Source organism: Carettochelys insculpta, chromosome 13, assembly GCF_033958435.1.
Source record: "Carettochelys insculpta isolate YL-2023 chromosome 13, ASM3395843v1, whole genome shotgun sequence".
Lineage (NCBI taxonomy): Eukaryota > Metazoa > Chordata > Testudines > Carettochelyidae > Carettochelys > Carettochelys insculpta.
In genome coordinates, this window is record NC_134149.1 from 22,164,966 (window position 1) to 22,190,580 (window position 25,615).

The 25,615-nt window shown below is 39.9% G+C and overlaps 1 protein-coding gene across 1 annotated transcript; it reads right to left on the reverse strand.

Moving 5' to 3' along the window:
* Positions 1–308: 308 nt before the first annotated feature.
* On the reverse strand, positions 309–20,956 carry LOC142020169 (homeobox protein CDX-1-like). The gene is made up of 3 exons (XM_075007816.1): positions 20,509–20,956; positions 9,534–9,679; positions 309–557 (listed from the first exon to the last, which is right to left on the reverse strand). Exons 1-3 carry the CDS (start codon positions 20,954–20,956, stop codon positions 309–311), a joined length of 843 nt encoding a protein of 280 aa, XP_074863917.1.
* Between the last annotated feature and the right edge of the window lie 4,659 nt (positions 20,957–25,615).

The following is a 25,615-nucleotide window of genomic DNA, read 5'->3' on the forward strand; positions in this document are numbered from 1 at the left end:
TTGCACTGCCAGAGGAAGTGCCTGCTTTGTGGTCCAGGGAGGGCATGGCATCCCTTTGTAGCATCCCAACCAGGACCCTTTGCACACACTAGTTCCATTGGCTTTGGGCTCTTCTGCTGTCCTTTCACAGGCCCCAGGGATTTGGCCTGAGTTGATGGTATGTGGAGTCTGTGTGTGCACAAGGTTGTTGTGGTGCTGGGATCTCTTGCAAAATAAAAATAGTTCTGGGTGTCTTGTCCCCTTGTGAATGGTAGTGCTCCATGTACTTTTGGTTTAAAATGTTCTTTATAAAATAACTCTGAATGGCCTTACTGAGAGGCCACAATCTGCTGAAGGTTCCCATTGTGCTGCAAGCTGTTAATTGGAAGAGGAGGAGGTGGCGGGGGAAATAAGGAATTGGACATATCCGAATGAGTCTGTGGATTATGTACTGGGATGGGGCTTACTGAGCCAGAGTCACTCTGCATAGAGCCAAGGCTGGTGCCATCAAAATGAGTCATTTTCTTCTTCATTAATTTTCTTTCTTTGGCTCTGCGATTCTGAAACCAGATTTTGACCTGCAGAGGAACAAAGGAAAATGTGTTCAAGACTTAAGAATGCAATCTGGTCAGTTATCTAATAAGCGTCATAAGAAAAAAGCATAAACATGTAGGTCATTTGGGAAGGAAACAGTAAGCCCTGAAATAGAACACCCCCCTTTAAAAAGTTAATGTACCTTTTGATTGATTTAGATTGTCAGCTTCTCAGCGTTGTGAGACCTTTTATTCTTATTTTTTTGGCATTTTTATAGGTAACATTTTAAGATGGGTGTACAAATCTTAGCCAGTTTCTTATGTTGCATGCATCAGTGTCATATCCAAATACGTAAGACTTCTCAAATTAATGGTGTGGACTGAACTGGCATCAGTAGCCTAAGAAACCAGGAACATACAAATAGTGTTACAGCCACCTTTCTACTTGCCTTGGTCATGCACTGAGTCCAGGTTGGCTAAATCAAAGGATCAGGGCCAATTTTTCCATGGCATTTTTCCCATCTCTCATTTAAAAATTTTACAGTAGTGTAACTCCAACTTCCATGGAGTTGGCCCTAATTTATACCAGTTCTTCAATATGGAAATAGCCTTATCTTTATGTATGCACATTTGAAAAGTTTGATTATAATTTAGTAAAATGATTGCAGCTCGTTCACTTTGGACCATGGAAGCAGCTTTTCTACCTTATCTTTCAACCTCCTTTCTTATTAAAATTCATTCTGTGACCTTTATTCCAGTTTAATTCGGAACTATATCTTTTGTTAAATATTTTTTTACACTGGATAGACCCCCATTTCCTAAGGAACTGGTGCTCGGCTGAGGCCTTCTGCAGCAGGATTTGCAGAGAATTTTGCTGTGTTCCAGAATAATACTAATGTATTATATTTCTATTGTACTTATCAAACAGATATGGCCCAAATTCTGCCTTTCAGTATACATATGCAGTCTGTTTAAGTCAATGGGCAATGTGCGCATCTACTGATGGGCAGAACAATAACTACATACTAATTCATTACTTCACTTACAACTGAAATGTAGTCACAAGTGAGGTGAAATGAAGCAATGGTGGACAAGCATGTTGTGATAATGCCTCCAGTTTATTTTAGGATAGACAATAAAGAATTAGCAACAGTGTAGGACAGGTAATGAGGAATATTGTGTACATTTGAATCTATGAGGGGAGGGACTTTATGGAAGCAGAATATAATAGAATTTGACCAGGAATCTAGGGTTAACCCATTGATCTTGTGAAAAGTTCCATTGCATTGATATAATGATCATGGGCATGAGCCTCAGCTAATGTAAATCGTCACCAAGTTATACAAGCTGAGTTTACTGAGGCACAACTTAAAAAAATAATCTGCCATTCTTTTGATTTTCATATCAGAAACAGAATAGTGGTGGAACTAGTTATAGTCCTAGGAGAAATCCAGGAACTAATGGGATTCATTGGGCAGTTATTTTCTGCAAGCATCACAGGAAGGCACAGACTGTGGTGAGCTGAGACAAGGCAAAGAAATACAAATCCATGTTCTCCATAGGTGCTATGCTGAAAAGCATATGGTGGCAAAACCTGAAATGTGATATTCATTTTGTCTTCACTAATGATACAGCCCCCTCCCCATTACATACTGTGTAAGGATATGTCTAAGCTACATTTAGGTACCTGCAGATGTCCTGTCCCAGTTGATTCAGGTTTCTGGGACCCAGACTGCTGGCCCTTTTCCCCTTGTTGAGTGAGACTATAAATACAGGTTGAACTTCTCTAGTCTGGCACCCTCAGGACCTGTCTGGTAATTTGCCAGACCATGGGATGTCAATATTGTCTAGTAGCATTACCAACACTTCCACTGCTTACTGTACTCTTAATAGACATATAGAGGTGCAGCTAAGTAATAGCACAGAACACTGACAGCCAGAACTGATGCCTGTTAACAAACTTTATGGAACCATGGGAAACTTGGCCATACCCGTGATAACTGGTTGTCTGCCTAACTAAAATCATGCTGGATTACAGACATTGCTGGTAGAGAGTGTGCTGGGCTAGAGAGATTCAACCTGTAACTTTCTGTTCCCCAATCTAATTCTCTCCCTCTTCTTCCTTGCTGCCCATCTCTACAACTCCCCTCAACATCCTCCACACCTGCTCACTTGTTTCTGTCTTCCCTGAATTAGAGGCCCATTTTGCTTCGTACATTTCCAACAGCAATTTCAGTTGCATGTACTATTAATTTCTTGTCCAAATGCTATTCTGTAGCATTGCTGTCCCTAGGTAAATAATTGCTGTGTTTCACTTCAACAGCAGCACTTACGATGTGGGTAAAACAATACATATAGATCTGTGGTTAAGTTTGTAAAGTATTTTAAGATACATTGAGGCAAGAAGATGTACTCATGCTGTCTCTCATAATTCATTTATGTTAATAGTATCACCAAACAATCATACTCACATTTTTAATTTTAATTTTCTGGAAAGATTCCCTCTTTGTAATCCTGTGAGATATTTCTGGGGTAATAAGAGAATCCATTTGTCCCAGTATCTCACTGGGGTGCATGCATTTTCCTACTTCCCTGATTATCAGCAACTGGTATACATAACCTTATCTACTGTGGCTTTAAACTGTGTAGTCCCTAGCATATATATTTTCCTCACAGGCTCAGTGATCTGTCCAACTACTGTCAGTGGAATCACTGATTCTAATCTAAGTTCTGTTCTGCATACAGTTTTTGCACTGGTATCATTATGTTAGTTAGATATGTGATTTTTTTTAAAAAAGCAAAAATATAATGTCTAATGTAGGCACAGTTAACTCTGCCATCAAGCCTCTAGGGGTTCCATGCCAGTCCCAAGCCTGGATAAAGGAGGAGGGTTGGTCAAATGAGTGTGGATGTGCTGATTGTGAAACAACAATACGAATGAAATCTGATGCCAGTACAACTAGCTGATAAAACTGCCGACTCGGACATCGCCCAGATAAGCCAGGCCCACGGCACCAATCGATACAGGAGAAAGGAAACACGTTGAAGTGCAAGAACTACAGAATGATTGCCCTAACAAGTCAGCTAGGCAAGATGCTGCTGATACTGATGGAGCGACTGAGATCACAGATAGAAGAACATCAAGTGGACAAGCAAGTGGGATTCAGGAAAGATAGCAGTACCATACAGCAAATGCTGGCACTAAGATTGATAGCGGAGAAAACTCGACAAAAAAAAAAAAAGCAAAAACCAAGAACATATACAATTACTTTGTTGATTTCAGAAGGCATTTGATAGTATAGATCAGAAAGTGACTTGGTGGGGGGTTTAGAGTCATATAGAATGGATAGCAGACTGATACAGTTGTTGAAGGATATCAATGACAGTGTGGAGGCAGCGGCGGGAGTGTGTGGAGAGATGGGAAGATGGTTTAGAATGAGTAAAGGTACGAGACAAGGAGATTCGATATCGCTGAGTATTTTCATCACACACCAAGAAAGAGTGATGGACAAGATCAAGGAAGAGGTAGAAGGAATATCAGTGAATGGGGTAAGAATCAACAACTTGAGGTTCACAGATGACGTAGTTAAGATGAAGAGAAGCTAGCAAGAATGGTGCAGATGCTAAACAAGGAAGGGAAGCAGTATGGACCAATTATAAATATCGATAAGACAAAAACAATGGTATCTGGAGATAAGGAAATCGGAAGGAAAATCAGTGTAGATGGGATTGAACTGGAGAACATAGAGAAGTTCACATATCTGGGAAGCAACATAACATATGATCCAGACTGTAAGAAAGAAACAGACTAGCATAGAGAAAGCAAGAGCGAGTTTGAAGGCAATGGATAAGATCTGGAAAAGCAAAGTGATTAGGTTAGGAACAAAAGTGAGCTTCTTGAAAGCATGGGTATTCAGCAGCATGTAGTATAGAAGGTTATACAATGGAAGTTACAGTGATTCTGGCATATCTGCAGAGTGAATGACGAGCGAAAATCAAGACCCTGGTATTCAGCATAATGGATGGTTCGAATAGGAAAGGGAGACCCCACAGAGAATAGGTAGATGATATAGTTGATTGGTGTGGAGCTAGTCTATAGAAACTAAGCCACTCCACGCTGGACAGGGAAAGATGGACAGAAATAGTAAGAGAGGCATTGGACACTAATGGGTGCTGAACCCATGGTTGTTGATGATGGTAAGCAAACAATACATGTATGCAGGGGCAAGATTAGAAAAGCCAAGGCACAAAACGAGCTTAAATTAGCTAGAGACATACAGGGTAACAAGAAGTCATTCTACAAATATATTAGAAGTAAGAGGAAGACCAATGACAGGGTAGGCCCACTAGTCAGTGAGGCGGGAGAAACAATATCAGGAAACTTGGAAATGGCAGAGGTGCTTAATGACTTCTTTGTTTTGGTCTTCACCAAGAAGGCCGATGCAGAAATGCCTAACATAATGTATGCTAGTAGGAAGGGGGGTAGGTTTAGAGAATAAAATAAAAAAAGAAAAAGTTAAAAATTACTTAGAAAAATTAGATGTCTGCAAGTCACCAGGGCCTGAAGAAATGAATCCTAGAACACTTAAGGAGCTGATAGAGGATGTTTCTGAGCCTATAGCTATCATCTCTTAAAAGTCCTGGAAGTTGGGAGAGTTCCAGAAGACTGGAAAAGGGCAAATATAGTGCCCATCTATATAAAGGGTGAGGTGGGGGGGAACAACCCAGGAAACTACACACCGGTCAGTTTAACTTCTGTGCCGGGAAAGATAATGGAGCATATAATTAAGGAATTCATTAGCAAACATCTGGAAGAACATAAGATGATAGGTAACAGCCAGCATAGATTTGTAAAGAACAAATCATGCTAGACCAATCTGATAACCTTTTTGGACAGGATAACAAGTCTTATGGATAAGGGAAAAGTGGTGGATGTGTGGTATACCTAGACTTTAGTAAGACATTTGACATGGTTTCGCATGATCTTATCAATAAACTAAGCAAATACAACTTAGATGGGGCCACTATAAGGTGGATGCATAATTGGCTGGATAACCATTCTCAAAGAGTAGTTATTAATAGTTCACAGTCATGCTGGAAGGGCATAACAAGTGGGGTTCTGCAGGGATCTGTTTTGGGTTCTATTCAATATCTTTATCAACGATTTAGATAATGGCATGGAGAGTATGCTTATTAAGTTGGCAGATGATACCAAGCTGAGAGGGGTTGCAACTGCTTTGAAGGGTAGGGTCAGAATTCAAAATGATCTGGGCAAACTGGAGAAATAGTCCAAGGTAAACAGGATGAAGTTTAATAGGGACAAGTGCAAAGTACTCTACTTACAAATGAACAATCAGCTTCATACATATAATGGGAAATGACTGTTTAGGAAGGACTACTGCAGAGAGGGATTTAGGGGTCATAGTGGACCAGAAGCTAAATACAAGTCAACAGTGTGATGCTGTTGCAAAAAAAGCAAACACGATTTTGGGATGCATTAACAGGAGTATCGTGAGCAAGAGACGAGAGGTCATTCTTCCACACTACTCTGTGCTGATTAGGCCTCAGTTGGAGCACTATGTCCAGGTCTGGGCACCACATTTCAAGAAAGACATGGAGAAACTGGAGAAGGCCCAGAGAAGAACAAGAACGATTAAAGGTCTAGAGCACATGAGCTATGGGAGAAGACTGACAGAACTGGGCTTGTTTAGTTTAGAAAAGAGAAGACTTAGGGGGAGCATGATAGCAGTTTTCAAGTACCTTATAAAGGGTTACAAGGAGGGAGAAAAATTGTTCTCCTTGGCCTCTGAGGATAGGACAAGGAGCAATGGGCTTAAACTGCAGCAAGGGAGATTTAGATTAGACATTAGGAAAAAACTTCCTAACTGCCAGGGTGGCCAAACAATGGAATAAACTGTCTAGGGAGATTGTGGAATCTTCATTGCTGGAAATATTTAAGAGCAGGTTAGACAAACACCCATTGGGGATGGTCTAGACAGTACTTGGCCCTGCTGAGAGGGCAGGGGACTGGACTTTATGACCTCTTGAGGTCTCTTCCACTTCTAGTATTCCATGATGATGTAGCCACAGTTATCATGCTGCAAGAGATATCTTACATTGGTATTGCTGACACCCCTTCCTGAATGGCAATAAGCTTCATGTGTATAACTACATTCACAGTGGAGTGGGTGGCGGATGTGTTGTAATACTGTTATTGTGCTACCATAGTTGAAGTCATACAGATAGAAAGTAATTCTTGAATTAGTAATTATGGGCATGCCTAAATCTATGTATTATGAATTTGTTAATCCAAACAGGGAACAAATATGTATGTGACCTTTATGGCCAATGAAAACTAAAATATCTGATAAGCAAATACTTGTAACTAATCACTTGCTAGCTTGTTGCAGCTCAATATTTTGTAGTGAAATTAGGTCCTGTTTCTCCACTGTCTTACACCATATGCTGTCATTTTCACTTGTATAAGTTGAGGGCAGCCACAATGAATAATGCTAACAATATGATTTGGTAACATTTATATCCACTTTGGACATCACATGATAAAAAACAAGAAATTGATAATTGGGCACATTATTCTGTGAATAACTGGAGAGCTCTTGATGTGTTGGCAGACAATTTGCAAACTAAATTAGATGAAATTGTTGAATATATAATCAGCAAGAATTATTCATAGTGCTCCATCAATACAACTTATAATTCTGAATATCACTGCCTACTTTCAGTGCAATGATTAAAGGATCTCCCAGGTAACATGATGTAGAACATATTGGCCGTGTCTACACTAGCCAAAAACTTCGAAATGGCCATGCAAATGGCCATTTCTAAGTTTACTAATGACGCGCTGAAATACATATTCAGTGCCTCATTAGCATGTGGGCTGCCGCGGCACTTCAAAATTGACGTGGCTTGCTGCCGCGCAACTCGTACAGACGGTGCTCCTTTTCGAAAGGACCCCGGCTACTTCGAAATCCCCTTATTCCTATGAGCAGATAGGAATAAGAGGACTTCGAAGTAGCCGGGGTCCTTTCGAAAAGGATCCCTGTCTGGATGAGCCACGCGGCGGCGAGCCGCGTCAATTTCGAAATGCCGCAGCAGCCCGCATGCTAATGAGGTGCTGAATACGTATTTCAGCGCTTCATTAGTAAACTTCGAAATGGCCATTTGCATGGCCATTTCGAAGTTTTTGGCTAGTGTAGACACGGCCAATATGTTCTACATCATGTTACCTGGGAGATCCTTTAATCATTGCACTGAAAGTAGGCAGTGATATTCAGAATTATAAGTTTTATTGATGGAGCACTATGAATAATTCTTGCTGATTATATATTCAACAATTTCATCTAATTTAGTTTGCAAATTGTCTGCCAACACATCAAGAGCTCTCCAGTTATTTGCATGGCCATTTCGAAGTTTTTGGCTAGTGTAGACATAGCCATTATGTTCACCCAAGCAATAATTATGTGCCTTGTTCTGTCCCTGATTCAGCTAGACTCCTTATCTCAGTGGCTTGCTTCCAGGGCCACCTGTGGTTGGAAGTGTTTAGAGCTGGAGGCCATGCTTCTTGCTCAACTGGTAGGAGGGGAAAAAAAAGGCTAGAAGCATTGCAGAAGCAGTGCACAGGCATTGCAAATACCTGAGCTAGAAATGTGACACTGATGGATTCCAGAGAAAACTTTACTCAGCTCATGGCTAGAAGGATAGTATTGCTGATATAGAACCTCAGGATCAGAGGAAAGAATGGAGGAAATATTGAGCAAGCAGAGAATTTTCAAGTATATGTAAAGAGGAACCCAGGGGATAAACAAGTACCTTCCTAAATGTACTCAAGGCTGTCACTTAGACTTACTGGCTACATCTACATTGAGGTGATCTTTCAAAAGAAGTTCTTCTACAAGATCTCTTCGAAAAAGCTTCTTTTGAAACAGCACACCCTCACAGAAAAAAGCAGACTGAAAAATCGGTTTGCTCTTTCGATAGAGAGCATCCACACAGCCCCCCTCTTTTGAAGGAGCAGGCTGGGGATTACAAAATCCAGCACCATGAGGACTGCTCTTTCAAAAAAAGGGATAGCAGAGCATCTACATGTGATTTTTTTTTTTTTTGAAAGATGCTTTTGAAAGGAGGTGCACTTCCTGATCTGGTAGTGGCAGATGGCTTCTGGAAGAAGAGCTGTGTTCTTTCAGTTTTGGCTCAGAAGAGCACATTTTGTGTGTGAACACACCGTGTGTTCTTTGAAAAAGGGCCTGATTTTCCAAAAGAAATTGATAGTGTGGACGTGGCTACTGTGTTTAAACTAAAGATGAAATCTTGGACCCATTGAAGTCAATAGCAAAACTCTCATTTATAAGAGCCCTGCAAATCCACAGATATCAGCTTTATATCTGCAGGTATCTGTATCTATGGATGTGGATGCAGATATCCCCAGCTTATTTTTGCAGATGTGGATACAAATGTTTCTATCTAGAACTTTGCAGTTTTCTGGATATCCACTTGATATTTGTGGGTATCTGCATTTGTGGATGTCATTGTGGATATTTTCAACTCATTTTTGCAGATACAGATACAAATTTTGTATCTTTCCAGGGTTCTACCATTGACTTCTGTGGCACCAGTATTACACCCTCAGATTTTTTTTTTTGTCTAAAATTTCCCACCAGGGTGGACAAGGACCTGGGCAGCTTCTGTTGTTTTAAGACCACTTCAGAGTAGGTCTGAACAACATTGTGCTTAAAAGGCTGCTAGCTGCCAATGCCTTGTTTGCACTTACACTAGCACTATTGCTACTGCTGGTACAGCTGAGCCCATGTTAGTAATGTTCAAAAATGTATAAATAATGCCCTAGTGGAAATAAGGCTAGCAAGGGTTCATTGCAAACAGAGTCCAGCCATTTTGTTTAGTGTTGAGACACATGAGGACACTTGTGTTTTTAACCAGTCTTGTCATCGCTTGAAATAACAGTAATTATGCATGAGAAATCAGAGTATGAGAACCATACTCTACCTGTCTCTCAGAAAGTCTTAGGTTTGCTGCAAGTTCGGACTTCCTCCTGATTGTAATGTATCTGTTGTAGTGAAATTCCTTCTCCAATTCTAATCTCTGATGATCAGTGTAAACCACCCGGTATTTTTCTCTTGTTCTTGTTTTACCTGTTTTGAAAGAAGAAGACATAGCTTCAAATGAGAGGTTTTAAATTTAAATAGCATAAAATACCTTTGCTTTACATTTGAAAAAATATTCCTGAAAATTTGGACCTGATTCTTCTCTCACTTACTCCAGGATAAATCAATTGCCTCCAGTGGAGTTAGTGTTGACTTACACCACAATCGAATCTGAACCATAGACCTTTGTTCTTAAGTAAACAAATGAAAAATGGATGTTCAGATTTCTTTATCAACACATTGTTATTTTGAGAAGAAGGGTAATTTTGTAATTTAAGGACTGGTAGGTAGGAAATCTGAGTTCTAGTTCTAGCTCTGACACAGACTTCCTCTTTGGCCTTCTGTAAGTCACAAAACATCTCTATCACTTCTTGGTTTCTCTAAACAGAGATGAAACCTGCCTCAAAGGGCCATTGTCAGACTTCTTTTGCTGTCTATAAAGGATACTATCTGTCTAGTATTCTTGGTGCCTTAAAAACTATAATAATAATGATTGATACCTGCAGTGTTCTGTTACTGGTAATTTGATAGGGAGCTCTTTTTTGCCTTGTGTTAAAAGGTGGAGGGGAACTATTTATACCCGGATATCAGCACAAGGAGTGAAAATATGAAAGATTTTCAGTAGAAAATAAATAGAAATTGAGAGAGTGATCATGCTTGATGTAGAACATGCCAAAGTTGCTGTATCCATTCTTTTACTAATCTCATTACATCCTTTCATGTTTGGTTCATGATAAGGCTCAAGAAGAGATTGTTAAAAAGTAATCATGACTGTCAACAGCCATTGAGGACAAATCCAGACACCTGGAATTTCTGGCCAACTGGCTTCAATTTTCTTGATTCTGTCAGGATAACTTTTTGGGGAAACCAGTCTTACTAGCAGTGAAAAGGGGAAGATGCACAGATGCTCCCTTCTTTACCTCCTCCTCTTCTCCCCTTTGTCAGTGCTTAAATTCAATCAGAGCATCACAGCCCTAGGGATTAACAGCAGTTTAAATTCAAGGCCTTAGCGGTGCCTACCTGACTCTCATTATTATGGCCTGCAACTCAGAACAGCCTACTGCCTGGAGAATGCCCTGGTCTGGTAAAAAGGCTTATGCGTACCTACCTTCTTGAGGAAGGTGTGTTAATCGCTGATTATAAGGGAGAAGAAGGACTTCTGCAAAATGATCCAAAAACCTGCACCTTTCTTAATTCCATAGCAAGACAGTTTCTTGGGGCAACCCGTCCTACCAGCAGTGAAAAGGGAGAAAACCTATGAAGCTCCCTTCCTTACTATTGATCCCCCTTTTGTTAATGCTGAAGTCCAGATCATCATGGTCCCCACACCAATCACAATGGGACCTGGCTGTTCCTTGACTAGAGTTCCTCAGGCCTGCTGACAGGTGGTGGGGTGGTGGTGGGAGGGGGAAAGTGGCAGTAATTCAAAAGGGTCCAGGTTTCCCAGTCACCGCTACCACAAGAGAGGTGGTGGCTGTAGCCCTGGGCTTTTTAAAGTGCTACGGGAGTGCTGCCCAGCACACTCTGGGCAGTGCTGAGTTGGCTGCCCCCATCCCCACCTCTTCTGCTCTAGGCCCTGCCCCTTCTAGGAACATGGAGGTTTCCTCCTCTCCTGCCAAGGGGCCCAGAAAGTCTGTCTGTCCTGCTGGTGCTCCTATGTACTGTTGCATTAGAAATACTTAATAAATGATATTCCAAGTATGGTGATAAGTTGATACCTGTTTTAACCAATGTGACAGACTTGATTTCTTCTGGGATTTCTGTTTCCCAAGATTGAAGAATACAAGGTCCTGCTCTCTCAAAGTAGTTTACTAGCCTCCATTGTGCTTGCCCAAAGCTGAGTTATATGCATTAATAGTGGCTTCAAGTGATCTGGACATTTCTCATCAAATCTGAATTATTTGGAGATAGGCCTGAACATTTTGATGCGGAAAAATATTTTTGTCTGCATTCATACGGGTTCATGTTCGCTTGTTTAAGAACCATTCTATCCAAAGTCAAGTCTAGTTTCAACCAAGTCTGACACTTTCCCCATGAAAGATTTCCCACTGATTCATCTCTGGTTTGCATTGGAGTAAACGTGTAATAACTTCACTGAAGTCAAGGTAGAAAAAACAATTTTATGCTGGCCTGATAGCAGAGTCAACTCAATCATATGTATACCAGAAGTCAAGTTATTTGTGATCTCCGTTCCAGAATACTACTGACAAATTTAACAGAGGTCCTGAAAAACAGTATTAATTCTCTGCAGCCTGCTTAGCTTACAGCCACATAACCACAGAAGATTGACCACATGGTTTTGTTTCGGACCTGCATGAAAAGGCTCTTTCTGAAGTGAAAGTCAACCCCGGAACTCCTCAGGAGCATCAAGGATTAAGGAAGGTGGACAGGAGGAATGCTCCCCTAGACCTTATTCCACCTAGACAGCCATTGTAGTCAACTGCTGATAGTTAATTTTAGCTACGCAATTGGCATGGCTAAAATAGCATATCAGTGGTCGACTGCTATGTCTAGTGTAGACAGAGCCATGGATATCAAGTGTGTTTCTTTTCATTCATTGGAAGTGTAAAGTGTTTAACACATGATGCCTATGGTGCTTTAATGCCTCAGTTGATATTTTTAAAACTTCTTTTGATTTCTCTAGCTTGTGTTTTTGTTTCATTTTTTTCCCTCCCTTTTAATGTGAATTTGGGGTCATTCTGTGGAACAAAATCCCTAAGATATTTCCCGAAACTCTCATTGTGGTGTTAAGATGAAGTGCACAAAAGAGCTACAAAGTAATCTTATCATGAACTCTATTCACATTCAGAAGCCATAAACAAATATCAGATCCACTTTTATCTCCAAAACCAGGGACTAAAGCTGAAGACACACCTCTCTGTTTCTGATTTTTAAGTATTAAACAGTTATTATCCATCAGGAGGAAATTTTCTTTGCTTTTTAAACTGAATCAGAAGCTAAATATATTTGCAGAGCTCAGCATCTATTTATCTCTATGTCTTGCTTGTTTACTAATCATGCAAATAGACTTATGTTACTTTTTACATATGGTAATACTTTATGGTTTCTTTATTGAAGGCAGCAGCAGTTTACAAATCCAGTCGAGAAGGCTTGATTTTTTTAAAGTAAATAAAAAGAGCAAAATTCTGTATGATTTGCCTGGTGTGGCTTGTGATTTAAGTATTCTGCTTTTTGTGTGCATTCAGAATCATTGAGAGAAGAGAATAGCAGAACTCCTCACTGCGGGGGACATCTAAGGAGAAAATGTTTATTGTCCAGTTGAGTCAATGCGACTCTTTAACGTCTTTACTAGGAGCTGACTCAACCCCCATTATGCACACAGCATTTTATATAGAGGGTGAAGGAGCACATTTGAATTAATTTGCCATAGCTAAATCAAAACAAGCTCCTCAAACCAAAAGTTCACTCCAAACTAGTCGCAAGGTTACAAAAGCTCTGTAATTCCATTAATTCAACGTAATGAAATGTCTCTGATGCTTTCTGGGCCAGATCCTGAGCTTGCTGCTCAGCCTTTATGCAGCCAAAACTCCAGTGATTTCAAGTGGAATTTATCCAAGGAAACCTGGGTGTGAAGAAGATGCTGTTCGTCTTCTCAATAATTAAAATTTTCCCTTCTACAGCTGAAAAGTAAACATTAAATCCAACCTCTAGCCAAACCCACTTCATTTTCATTCTCTCTTCTTTTTGAGGTGGGTGGTGGGGGGAGGTGTTCTGTCATGGAATTGCAAGTGTTTACTTGATCTAATAGCCTACATTGTAATGTGCCCTCCTAGTACTAACATATGGTAGCCTGGTTCTGAAAAGCAGCCTATGTACAGTGAAGTTTGCCTGACATTTATTTTACAAATAGTGATCATTTGAAAAGACCTTTTGGACAAATGAGGCTCACCTGATACTTTTGTCTGAAACTGTCCCTGGGTCTTACCCAGGAAAGCTCATGACCTAGTAATTTAATCTCTTAGGTGCTACAGGACTGCTTGTTGTGAAAGGTTTTTTAACTGTTCCTGGGAGTAACTATTCCCAGTTACTCTAACAAAACAAACCGGCAGTCACGTAGCACTTTGAAGACTAACTAACAAAATAATTTATTAGGTGATGAGCTTTTGTGCAGTACTATTTCCAGATCTGAAGAAGTTGGTCTGCCCCACGAAAGCTCATCACCTAATAAATTATTTTGTTAGTCATTAAAGGTCTCCATGACTTTTTGTTTTGTTAGGATACAAACTAACATGGCTACCTCTCTGTTAGTAGTTACTCTAGCAAGTATTGTAACTCTGGCCAGGATCTGGGTGGGGGGAAGGGGAGAGCTTTCTCATTGGTCATAAAATTCACAGAGCATTTCTTCTGAAGACAATAAAGCTAGGATAAGGCCTCTTTATTTGCTGTGAAAATCATCACCCTTTCCGGCAATATAACTCCTGAAAAAAGAAGAAGGAAGAGACAGGGCTGCATATCAAAGCAAAGAGAAGTGTTAAAAGGGTCTGTTGCCTCAATATGACAGATAGGCCTCAAAACCAAAGACAATGTAGCCCAGGGAAGAAAAAAAAATACTCTCAGACCTCACAACTAGTTTACAAAGCAAAATAAATTAGCATTAGAACTGGTCTCAGCCCCTTTTTCATTGCCTCCTCTCAGCTGTTTGAGAGCTTCTGTCTTATGTGAGCTAACATCCTTCATAAAATATCTGGCATCTACCTATGACCATAGAGAGAGCTAGATAGATATTGCTGTATCATATTAATTAGAGAGTCATAATCTGGTCTCAGTTACATAAATGCAACTTGTGCCAGAGGGGGATAATGGCATACCTGGTTACATGAGAACTTCTGCACGTAGTAAAGCGTAGATAATACATTGTGGCACAAAAATTTGTTCAAGACCCACAATTCACTTCTGGATTTTTGTATAGCCCACTATTTGGGAGCTTCTGGATTGGAAGTATTGATTTAGTCTATTGCAAAGATAGGGGCCATTTCAAAACTCAAATTGAAATCTGAGTTTTGATTTTGCCTGCTCTCAGACCCAGGGATTTGATGTAAGATACTTTCTAAAATGCCTGGGGTTACTTTATAGAGTAGTACTAGAAAGGGCCAAATTCATCCTTTGAGTAACTTCACTGACTTCAATAGTTATGAAACCAAATCAGTTTTGAATGATTCAAGACAAGGAACACTTTCTTCCATTCTGTGTATGATTCAATAATAGTTAAAACACAGGGTCAGCTTCTTTCCATTTCAGAAGCAGTACATTGACCCAAACCTTCATACATCTCTATCAGTAACTTTATTTCCATGAGACGTCCCATTGAGTTAAGTGGGACTACTCATGTGAGTAAAAAGATTTATGTGTTTAAATGTTTTAAGGATCTTACTCCATGTTTGCAAAGTCTGAACAAAATTCTTTCTCAGTTCTGCTGGGTGTGTCTCGATGCTAATAATTTTTTCTTGCTAAATATGCTTGTGGAGATCCATGCCTGGAAGAAGAAGAGCACTGTACTGGTGGCAAGATCCTTCATAAGATTTTTAGTGCAAAATTTTGCTTTAAGTTTTATGACTTTTGCCTGACTAGTAACACCGGGATTTTCTATTTTGGATCTATTCTGTTTTATGCCAACACTCTTGGACCTTCTCTGTTTTTCCAATTTAAACTTGAAGATATGGTACTAAGGTAAACCAAATTAGATGAACTGAATCTGAATCTGAATCTTTATTTTTCCTCACCTCCCTCTGCTGAGTGAGTGAATTCTGTACCTAATTTGAATTTTTTTGGGATATCAGAAGTACAAGCTGTGTGAGGGTGTGTATAGATTTGTAAGTGACCAGATCAGAAAAAATCCTCTCTTCATGGTTCTGTAACATCAAGGGAGCAAGGGATGAATTGAAATGCCTGCTAATGTTATAGTGCTGTTTTTTGTCTCTCACATATTCTTTAGATGTTTAGCAAGTTGCAAGATTGGGCCTTGAGAAAAAATAAGATTCTTTCACACAGTATTTTTTCCTTTCTAAATATGTCAGGAATGGGATGTCTATGCTCTACAAGTATCAGAGGGGTAGCCGTGTTAGTCTGGATCTGTAACAGCAATGAAGGGTCCTGTGGCACCTTATAGATTAACAGAAAAGTTTTGAGCATGAGCTTTCGTGAGCACAGATTCACTTTATCAGATGCTGGACAAAGATGCTGGATATGCTCTACAAAGATTAGATAATCTCTAATGCATATACCAATGATGCCATCAGCATCTCTCATCATCAGAAGGTTCAGTCCGTGTCTTAAGAAGAAAGCTGACATTGAACAAGGGAGATACAGGAGTCTCCATGTGCAGGAAATTGCCAGCTCTGCCGATAATCAACGTTTCCTTCCTTCCCCTCTGTTACACCATCAAAAACCCTTCTTGCCCCCTTTCTCTTTAATGTCAGGTCATCTCTTCTACCATACAGGTGCATGAAGAAATTCACACTGTTGGTGAAACAGCTAGAGAGGCAAGTGTTCACTAGAGTCACAGAAATACTTTTTAGGGATATAGTTTCACTGCAGATTTGTTTTTATTTCATCTCAAAAACAAAAGGTAACCTACCTTCCTCTTCTGTTAAAGTAGCAACATATCTCCCTGGAAGTAGTGAAGCCAACATGGTGATTTATGTTTTCCAAGATGGGTTTTCTTCTACCTTCCACCAAAAATTAATCCTTAATCATACTTGTGAATATTTCTGAAAATACGGGGGAGACTCCATGTTTTTTTCACATAAAGTATCCTAGTGATAGTTGGCATGACTTTATTCTACACTCTTGAGTAGTAACATTTTGGAGGGCAGTGAGATAAACAAGAGGAGTCTTGCTCCAGCTGTATGATTGGATAAAAGTTTTGAATATTTAATAATCAGTATTTTTTCCTTGAATTGTCCTTGAGCTTTTCTCTGAAGTCTGAAACATTTTGACGACTTCTGCCTTCTCAATACTTTCACCAGTGCAAAGCACTGAATCCTGTACCCACTGCAGTCAATGGGAACGTTAGCATTGACATTGGTGGGAGATGGTTCAGAACCCAGTCCCTCCAGTTCTAAAGCTGATAGGAGAAGCATTCCACATCAAAACAAAGTACATCCTACAGCTTGAGAATGATGGACCACAGCCAGACTGTATATACCTCATGGCAATGCATTCTAACACCACAAGACTTATAGGCTGACCCCTGATATTTAACTACTAAAATCATATTTTCCACTGGTGTAGCTTAGTTCCATTTACTTGACTTTACACCAGCAGAGGATCTGGCATTAATATTGCTTTAAAAATACAGCTTAAGGTATGTTGTAATCCTTTTCTCTACCCTTTCCAGCTCCATAGTAAAGGTTCCACAGAAGGTGGAAAGACCACTAGGAGACCAGAGAAGTGTGGAGAACAGGTTCAACATTTTCTATCAATATTTGTCAGGCTACCACAAAAACCCACCACAAAATCACTGTAGGCTCCCCCATACCTGTAGCCCTTACAACTTTGTGTGGACTGCTCATGTGAGTGATCCTAATACCAGTAGCTCTGCTGCCTTCACAGGATATTACTAACATGAGTAATTCTTACAGAATTGCAAGACCATCTTTCAAAAATCATCTTGTTTCCTTATCATTGTCTCCATAATGAAACTGTATTGTCATAAGGCACAGCATTTCACAGCATTTAAATAGCAAGAAGTACTCTGTTCTTCTAATTCATTTTTTCAACTGATTGAGGGACTGTAAGTACATCAATCTCTGAATCTCAGGTTTTTCATCTGTAAAATAGGGATACTATGCTTACCTACTTAACTGGGTGTTTGGTGGTTAATGAAACAATGAAGTCCTGCAGTCCTTTCTAGGCAAAACAATACTTTTAATCTAGAGAGACTGCACGATCAGAATCAGTGTCTGTACAAGGATTTGCAGATGTAAATTGTAGTGGATTTGATGTTACAAGTGTTCAGCTCTCTGATTCCAATCCAGCAAAGGACTTGAAAAGGTGTGAGAGGACTGCCAATATGCTCAAGGTTAGTAGGAACACCCATGCTCAAAATTAAGCACATACTAAAGTATTTTATTGAATCAGATCCTTAAGTGTTGAGTGCTGCTGCTGTTAATTTTAATCCTGCTGGAAAACTGGTAAAAGTTTGCTCTTCTGAAAAGAAAGACAAGAAGAAACTGGATTAGGGCTTGAATCAGGGCTCTACTTAGAAGCCTTTTGTTTCTGAGCTGAGCTTTCCTGACTTAAAAAATAGTATAGGAAAGAGGCAGGCAGGAAAGAAAACCTGTTGTTTTGGTATTTTTGTTCAGACTGAAGGAAGTCTGATGAGGAACTGATTCAATGCGCATTAAATCAATAGAAAGACTCTCTCTGAATATCAGTGGGAGTTAGAGGCGCCCCCCCCCAAGTATTTAGACACCTCACTCCAATTTATTTTAATGGGGGTTATACATCTAAATACCTCTCACCATTGAGACCTTGGGTAATAATTATATGCATCTTTGTGAGGCCTCATCCTGCAAGGTGCTGAACACTTTCACCTTCTATTAAACAGAAAAGATGAGGACGCTCAAGCTATGTCTACACAGCAAAGTGATTTCAAAATAACAGATGTTACTGCATAATAACTTTGCGAGCATCTAACTATGCACACAGCATTTCAAAATAAATTTGAAATAATGGGTGCATTATTTCAAATTTTGTAAACCTCATTGCAGAAGGAATAATGCCTGTTAAGACATGGAATAGCACTATTTTGAAATAAACCAAAATGGCATCCAATGGCATTGTTTTGAAATAGGCACTATAGCTGGGTGTTATTTCACAATGCATTCTTATGTGTAGCTGTGTTATTTCAAAATAAACTATTTTGGAATAGCTATTCCAGAATGGATTAGTTTGAAATAACGCTGCTGTGTAGACACAGCCACAGTGGCTTGTAGGACCAGGTCCTGTAGCATGAAAAGAAGTTGGCACTTAGCAGCACCTGAGTTCCTACTAGGTGCCCCATGCCTCACATGAGTACTCTGCACCTTTAGGATGGAGCTGGTAGGATGAGTGTAAAAAAGTCTAATGTGTGCTAGTTAGATGGGTGGTCAGAATGTTATTTGTTTCTTATTTATAATACAAAGCCCATACTATGTATGGCACTGCTTAACTAGATAAGGAGACAAGTTCCTGTGCCAAAGAGTTTGCAGTCTAAAAAGACAGGAATAGAAGTGCTGTAAGGTTTGGGGGGAAGAGAAGAAAAACATTGTGTGATCTGGCAAGTTAAACAAGTCTGGATGGGATAGAGCAATATATTTGGAATAGGTTTTTCTGCCATCTGGTATGTTAGCTCCAGTTCTGTATAGCTCTTTATCTTTTACAGCATTTCTTGGACTCTCACGGGGGAAAATGGCAACCTGGTTTGTATTTGTGATGGGGGAATGGTGAAAAATACAACTTTAAAAAAACAGGTACATATATTTATTTTTACGGGATGAACGGTGATGTCCTTACTTGTCCTGAGTAATACCCTATTTTAAAAATTTCCTGTTGATTTCAGTGGGATTAATCATATTCATACTCTTCAACATTAGAGTATCACAGTCTGGCTTTAGGAAATCTGATATACCATTTTAAAGTATTTCTGTATTTAATGTAGTTTTGTATTTCTTTTAACTGATGATTACTGAGCATTGCTTACAGTGCCTGGAACAGAGATTTGGAGAAAGGAAAAAGAAATTTCCTGAAGTCAAAGTGATTGAAGGTTTCTGAGCACCTCCAAGAGGTACTGAGCATCCTTGACTCTCCTTGAGGTTAATGGGAGACAATGGTGCTCATTGCTATACAGGAGCAGTGTCTTGACAATTAACTTTTCCATAGTTCTTTACAGGCATCCTTTTGTTTCATTTCAGTCTCTTTCTATGGTGACTCCACTTTGGTTTTATGTATACTGTATTTAATCACCAAACAGCGCCTCATTCCATCATCAAACAGAAGCTTTCCTCAGTGCTTCATGACTTACTTTCCGGTGTTAGATGGTAAGTGCAACCTTTTGCTTTTACTCACTCACTATTATAAATCAAAAATTGATCGGTCACTATGTTTGACTAGATGTGTAACAATGGATATATTCCTGCCTTTTTAAAGACATCTAGGCCTGTAAAGTGAAGCAAGCCCTTTCATCCACTCTTATTTATTCACTTTTGAAATGCTAATTTTTAAAGGAGCTATGGTATTGACTCTGAGCTGGGGGCATCATACTACAGACCTATTGATTCCAACTTAGTAAGGATTGCAAGGCTGGAGTTAGCATTTCTATTATAATCTGCATTTCTGACCCCTTTTCCAAATATATTGTTTTGGCCTGCATTTTTTCTTGCTTAATATGAGATCAGAAGGAAATTAATAGGGGATTTAAAAAAAAATCGTTGCTTTAAAACACTCGTGATCTCTCTGCAATTTTCAGTGAAATCATAGCCTTAAATATTCCTGCTACACTATTTCATATTTTATCACAGATAGAGTAAATCACTGAACTGAGCAATTTTTTACTACCCACAGAGGTTGCTTCCCATTTGCTCTATTACTAAAAAGGAGGAACAACAATGTGTTAAATTAGCACATGACCAAAGACACCATTCACGAGCAGTTTCAATATTTAACTGACAGTAAGAGAACCCACAAAAATGATAAGGATTCTTTTAATTTGGGTACTTCCCAGCTTTTCTTATGAACTAGAAATTGAGCAAAACAAAAACCAAAACCAAAGCCCTAGTGAAAACTCTTCTCAGAATAAACCTCAGCACCCCCCATACCTGTGGAAGTGGATTGCACAGTTTTCCTCATCCATTCATAAGAGCTGTGCCTTTGACTGTGGGGAGAAATTTGCTCTGTGTTAATTGTACCTACAGGAGGTAAAACCCCAGATCCAGCAGGATGCAGGGAACTGTAATCAGCAGAGCTGTAGGCAGCCTGCCCAGGAGACGAGCCATTGATTTGTGCAGCAGTAACTGTGCTGGAGGGTCCTGGGCCATAAGTATTCCAATCCTCCCTTTGTGAGCTGTATTGAGTTCCCCAAGCTCCCGTAGATTGTCCTTGGTTGTCCATACTTGGCACATGATGATATCCCATGTAATCGGAATAGGATGGAGTAGAGACAAAGTTTTGCACTGGCAGGTTGTTGCTGTTGTTGTTGCACCTTACGGATCCTGGATACATGCTGGTTTCTTTATCCAAAAGATAACTCACATACATGATGCTCATAGCCTGGCTTTGTCTTGCCAGGACATCCTGCTCCTCAGAGTGTTTGTTTGATCTCCTTCTCCCCTCCTCTTTCTTTCCCTCTCTTTTCTAGCCCCAACTGGCTCTATAAATGACTCAGGCTAGCCCTGATGTCTCTTTACTACACATGATTAACAATGGTGTTACCAGGTGCTGGTAGTAACAGTTTACTAAGGTTCTGCCTGATGTCACAGATAACTGCCTGCCCCAAAATTACATTTGCATTCAAATGAAGGGCTGACCATCCAGGCAGCCCCACCTTGCTGCTAGTTCTGGTGCTTCCTTTCTCACAGATCTTTTATATATCTATCCTTGTCCCATCCTCTTTAATGCACTCTGACCTGCCTTGGTTTTGGAGCCATGTTGTACACATGATTAACCTATGAAAGCTAAAGAAATAAGCTAGTTGAACATGAAGTGATTTTAAAGGAGTTTTCATGTGAATACACTGAAAAATACAGAGATGTAGCAGTAAGGAAATGCTCACCGCTATTATTGTTCATTTCATGCCTGCAGTATGCTTTGTGCTTCACACAGCAGAGGGGAAGAGAGGTCCATACCAGAAGGAGCTCTCAAATGGACTTAGAGTTGAGGCTCGAAGGCTATGTCTACACCAGCCAGCTTATAGTTGCACAGCTGGACGGATGCAGCTGCACTGCTGTAAGCTCTCTTGCATAGCTGCTCTATGACAAAGAGAGAGAGCTTGCATGTTGACATAATTAAATCACCCCAAATGAGTGGCCACCAGCACAGCGCTGTGCTCATGGCCACTTGTGCTGATGAAGCTTGTATCCCTTAGAGTGTGCAATTTTTTTTCCACGCCCCTGAGCTACTTAAGTTTTGCTCACAAAATGGTAGTGCAGAGATGGCCTAACTAACATTTGTCCAAAACAGGTATCAGCCAGTTCAATAGTTTCTGCTCTGGTAAAGAGCCAGAATGTTCAGTGTAAAACATTCTCCCTTATTTTGAAATCTAAGTGCTACACTGTACAACACTTACTCATTTAGCATGCGTTTATTCACACAAGCTGACTCACTGACTTCAACCCCTCTTCAAGTTGGTGTGTACTGACAAGCCCCAGCAGTTCTATTTGTTCTAACCCTTATCACCTTGTTAAGGAGCTGTGCAAGAAAACACAATGCCTCCTACGTGTTTATACACATAACTAGTCCCCTGAATGCCAGTGAGTTTATTCCTGGGTGTCAGTGCTTGCTGTCGTGCGGAAGGATTGCATAATCACACCCAGAAATTTAGCAGAAAGATACTCTGTTAATATTCAGAGATGCACCAAATTTGCCCTCTATCCATAGAAATTGTGATTGCTTATCTAGAATTTCCCTAAATAAACCCCAATTCAGTGCTCTCTAGGCCAAATTCTGCTCCTATTACACACAGGCTACGTCTACAGTAGCACACTACGTCGAAGTAGCCTATTTTGAAGTAAGGATATCGAAATAGGCTACTTTGACGCGTATCATCTATACATCCTCCAGGGCTGGTGCCGTTGATGTTCAATGTCGAAGAAGCAACAGGGAACATTGAAAGGAGCTGCCCCGGAAGGAAAAGCGGAGCATCCACACATACAAGCACTCCCCGTTGAAAAAAGGGGCCAACAAAGCCCCAAGCCGCTCCCTTAAAGGGCGCCTCCCAGACACACTTGCCTTGCACAGTACGAAATCCACAGAGGCGACAACTGGTTGCAGACCCCATGCACGCAGCATGGACCCCCAGCTGCTGCAGCAGCTGCAGTAGCAGCAGCAGCAGCCAGAAGCCCTGGGCTAAGGGCTGCTGCACGCGGCGACCATAGAGCCCCAAAGGGGCTGGACACAGTGTCTCTCATCCCCTGAGCTGATGGCTGCCATGGAGGATCCTGCTGTTTCAAAGTAGCAGGACACAGATCGTCTACACACACCCCACTTCGATGCTGAACGTCGAAGTAGGGCGCTATTCCCATCTTCACATAGGAATAGTGATTTCAACGTCTCACCACCTAACGTCGATTTCAACATGGAAATAGCTCACGGCGCATGTAGACGCGACGCATACTATTTCAACATTGTGCCAGCTACTTCGAAGTAACCGGCTAGTGTAGACACACCCACATTGAGTAGCACCTTACCCCACATGCCTCAAGAAGCATACCAGAATATGTCCCTTTATCTTTGAAAAAAATATATAGCTCAATTCCACGGACAACCCCATAATAACAAACCTATATGAGATTAATAGAGCAAAACAATGCAATTTATTAAAACCCTAATTTTATGATAAGGGACTGTTTATAATCAATAGTGAGGAGAGAATTCATAGATTTTTTTTTTTTTATAAAGAGGTGATGCACCTTGCACTGTCCCTTTATGAAAATATATCCTATTTTAGTTTGGGACAGCAATGCTCCCATTAATGATGTGATGCTCAATTGCACCATTATTAATGAGCTGACATGTTAAAGGGATATGTCTGCTAAACAGGTGCAAAGTATAATGACTTCTTCCTTTGTTCAAAGGTGTATTTTTTCTTTAAGGGTCTTTTACACTTTGACACTGTTTTAGCTTAGAGGCTTCTGGAATCTCATCACACATCTGACAACACCTCTGCAGTTTCCTCTTATGAGAGATCAATAGCCTCAAGGCTTTCTCACATTAGGGCCTCTATCTGTGCTTGTGGGAATCTTTATAGAACATGCCAGAAGTGCTGTGTGAATTTCGCAAACTATTCTCCATGTATATTCGTTAACATTTTAAAATTAATTCATGTTTGTGGCAATGTGCCTCTTTGCCCTTTGCTTTCTGTTAGTGTGTGCGTAACTTTTACTGACATAATTGTTGAAAAGGAATTTTTAAAAGCCTGGGAGTGAATGTTTACAGAAATTAAATTTGGCATTTGTCCTCAGGCATAGTTTATTTACTGTATCATCATAACACCGATGAGCGCCAGTGATATACTGGATCCCATTGTGCTAGGTGCTGAACAATCACAGAGAGAAAAAAAGGCTCTTGAACTCATCCAGCTAGCTCAGGTACCCATGCGACTTACTTGGTCAATCAAATTTAACAATAGGTATTGAATAGTTGCACAAAACTGTTCTTGATCAAGCTACAGAGTTGAAGAAAAACAGCAGAGAAATCCATAGGAGTTATTTTGAATAATTGAATATATTTGAAGAAACTGATCTGGATAATCCACAAATACAAAAAAAGTTTAAAGTTATTAAATAAGTAATGACTTATGGGTTAGTCATTGATCACAGATCATTCATGGCAGAGCCCTGAATATGGTATAAGGCACTTCATCCATCCATGTGGCCAGCAGGCACTTCAGTGGGACTCTAAACTGGTGTAAAATTCATCTGCATGGTTAAGGTCTTGGTTTAGAGTTATAAATGGGCTCAAGCTGTATTGTGGAACCATATTACTATCCTGGGACATAATTTTCAGCTATTGTAGACTGGACCAGCTCCAAAAATTCTGTGAAGCTATGCCAATTTATGCCGTAAGGCAACTCAGCCCCCTGCTGGGAGAGAATATGTTCATAATGTAATTTGGTTTTATCTTTACCAGTAAGATCAAGCTACCTATATCTATTTACCTTCTGGTGTTTCTAGTATGCCAGTCATTATAGTATCTACATATTTTAAGCCCACAATTAAGACTCTATTCTATTAAATTCTTTCATTAATTTCACTAGTGTACGAATCCTCCCACTTTTCAGCACTTTGGAAACAAATTTAGGATCTAGTCAATGAGAGTTGTGGTCACTAAATAGCTGGCAGGATAGGGCCCCTAGTGCAATGGAGCAAAAGAGAGATTCCTTGGTCTTTGCAGGAACTTCTTCATTTAAGTTTCCTTAACACTCAAAAAGGTATTTTACTCTTATCCCCTTAAAACGCGCACACACAACATAACCCCCTTCAAATGCAGGTATAGCAATAAATCATCAACAATTGAAGTGTGGCTCATTTAGTGTGGCACTAGTTTCAGCCCTCCACTTGTTTTCAGTATGTTTATTCAACATTTTAACCCTTAGGAGTACAGTGAAGTAATGGCCCAAAAACACTGAAGAAGAGATTGGACTTAGCAGCACAGTTTGGAATGTGTTATTCTTTTTCCCACTGTTCTGGAATATTTGGGTCCTTAGGCTGTAGCAATGCTACAGTTTTCTGCACTACTGTTGTAACATTGTAAGAAAGAGGTGGTTTTGGATCATACCAGTGATAGCATGGGTGGCTTTTTTGTTGTCTCATGTATCAACATTTTATATTCTTCAGCCAATGTCAATCTTGTAAAGAAAAGAGAAGGAAAAATTAGATTTCCCATTAGTCTGTTGTCAGTCTTAAATCTGGAGTTCCCTACACCTTGTAATACAAAGATAATTGACTTGTGTGTGTATATATATATATATATATATATATATATATATAGTGTTTTCTTTTGAATCAGTCATTATATGTCTGTTTCTATAATAACTCTTTGTTTTACAAGCTGGTAATAATGAGGCTTTCCATTTTCTGTTCCTGTTTTGGAAAACAACTCCCAGAATCAGGAGCAAAGAGCAACAGCCTATGTCAGGACAAATACATTCCCACTGTGTATTCCTTCCTCTTTTTCTATGTCTTTGTCATGTCACATACCCATTTTTTC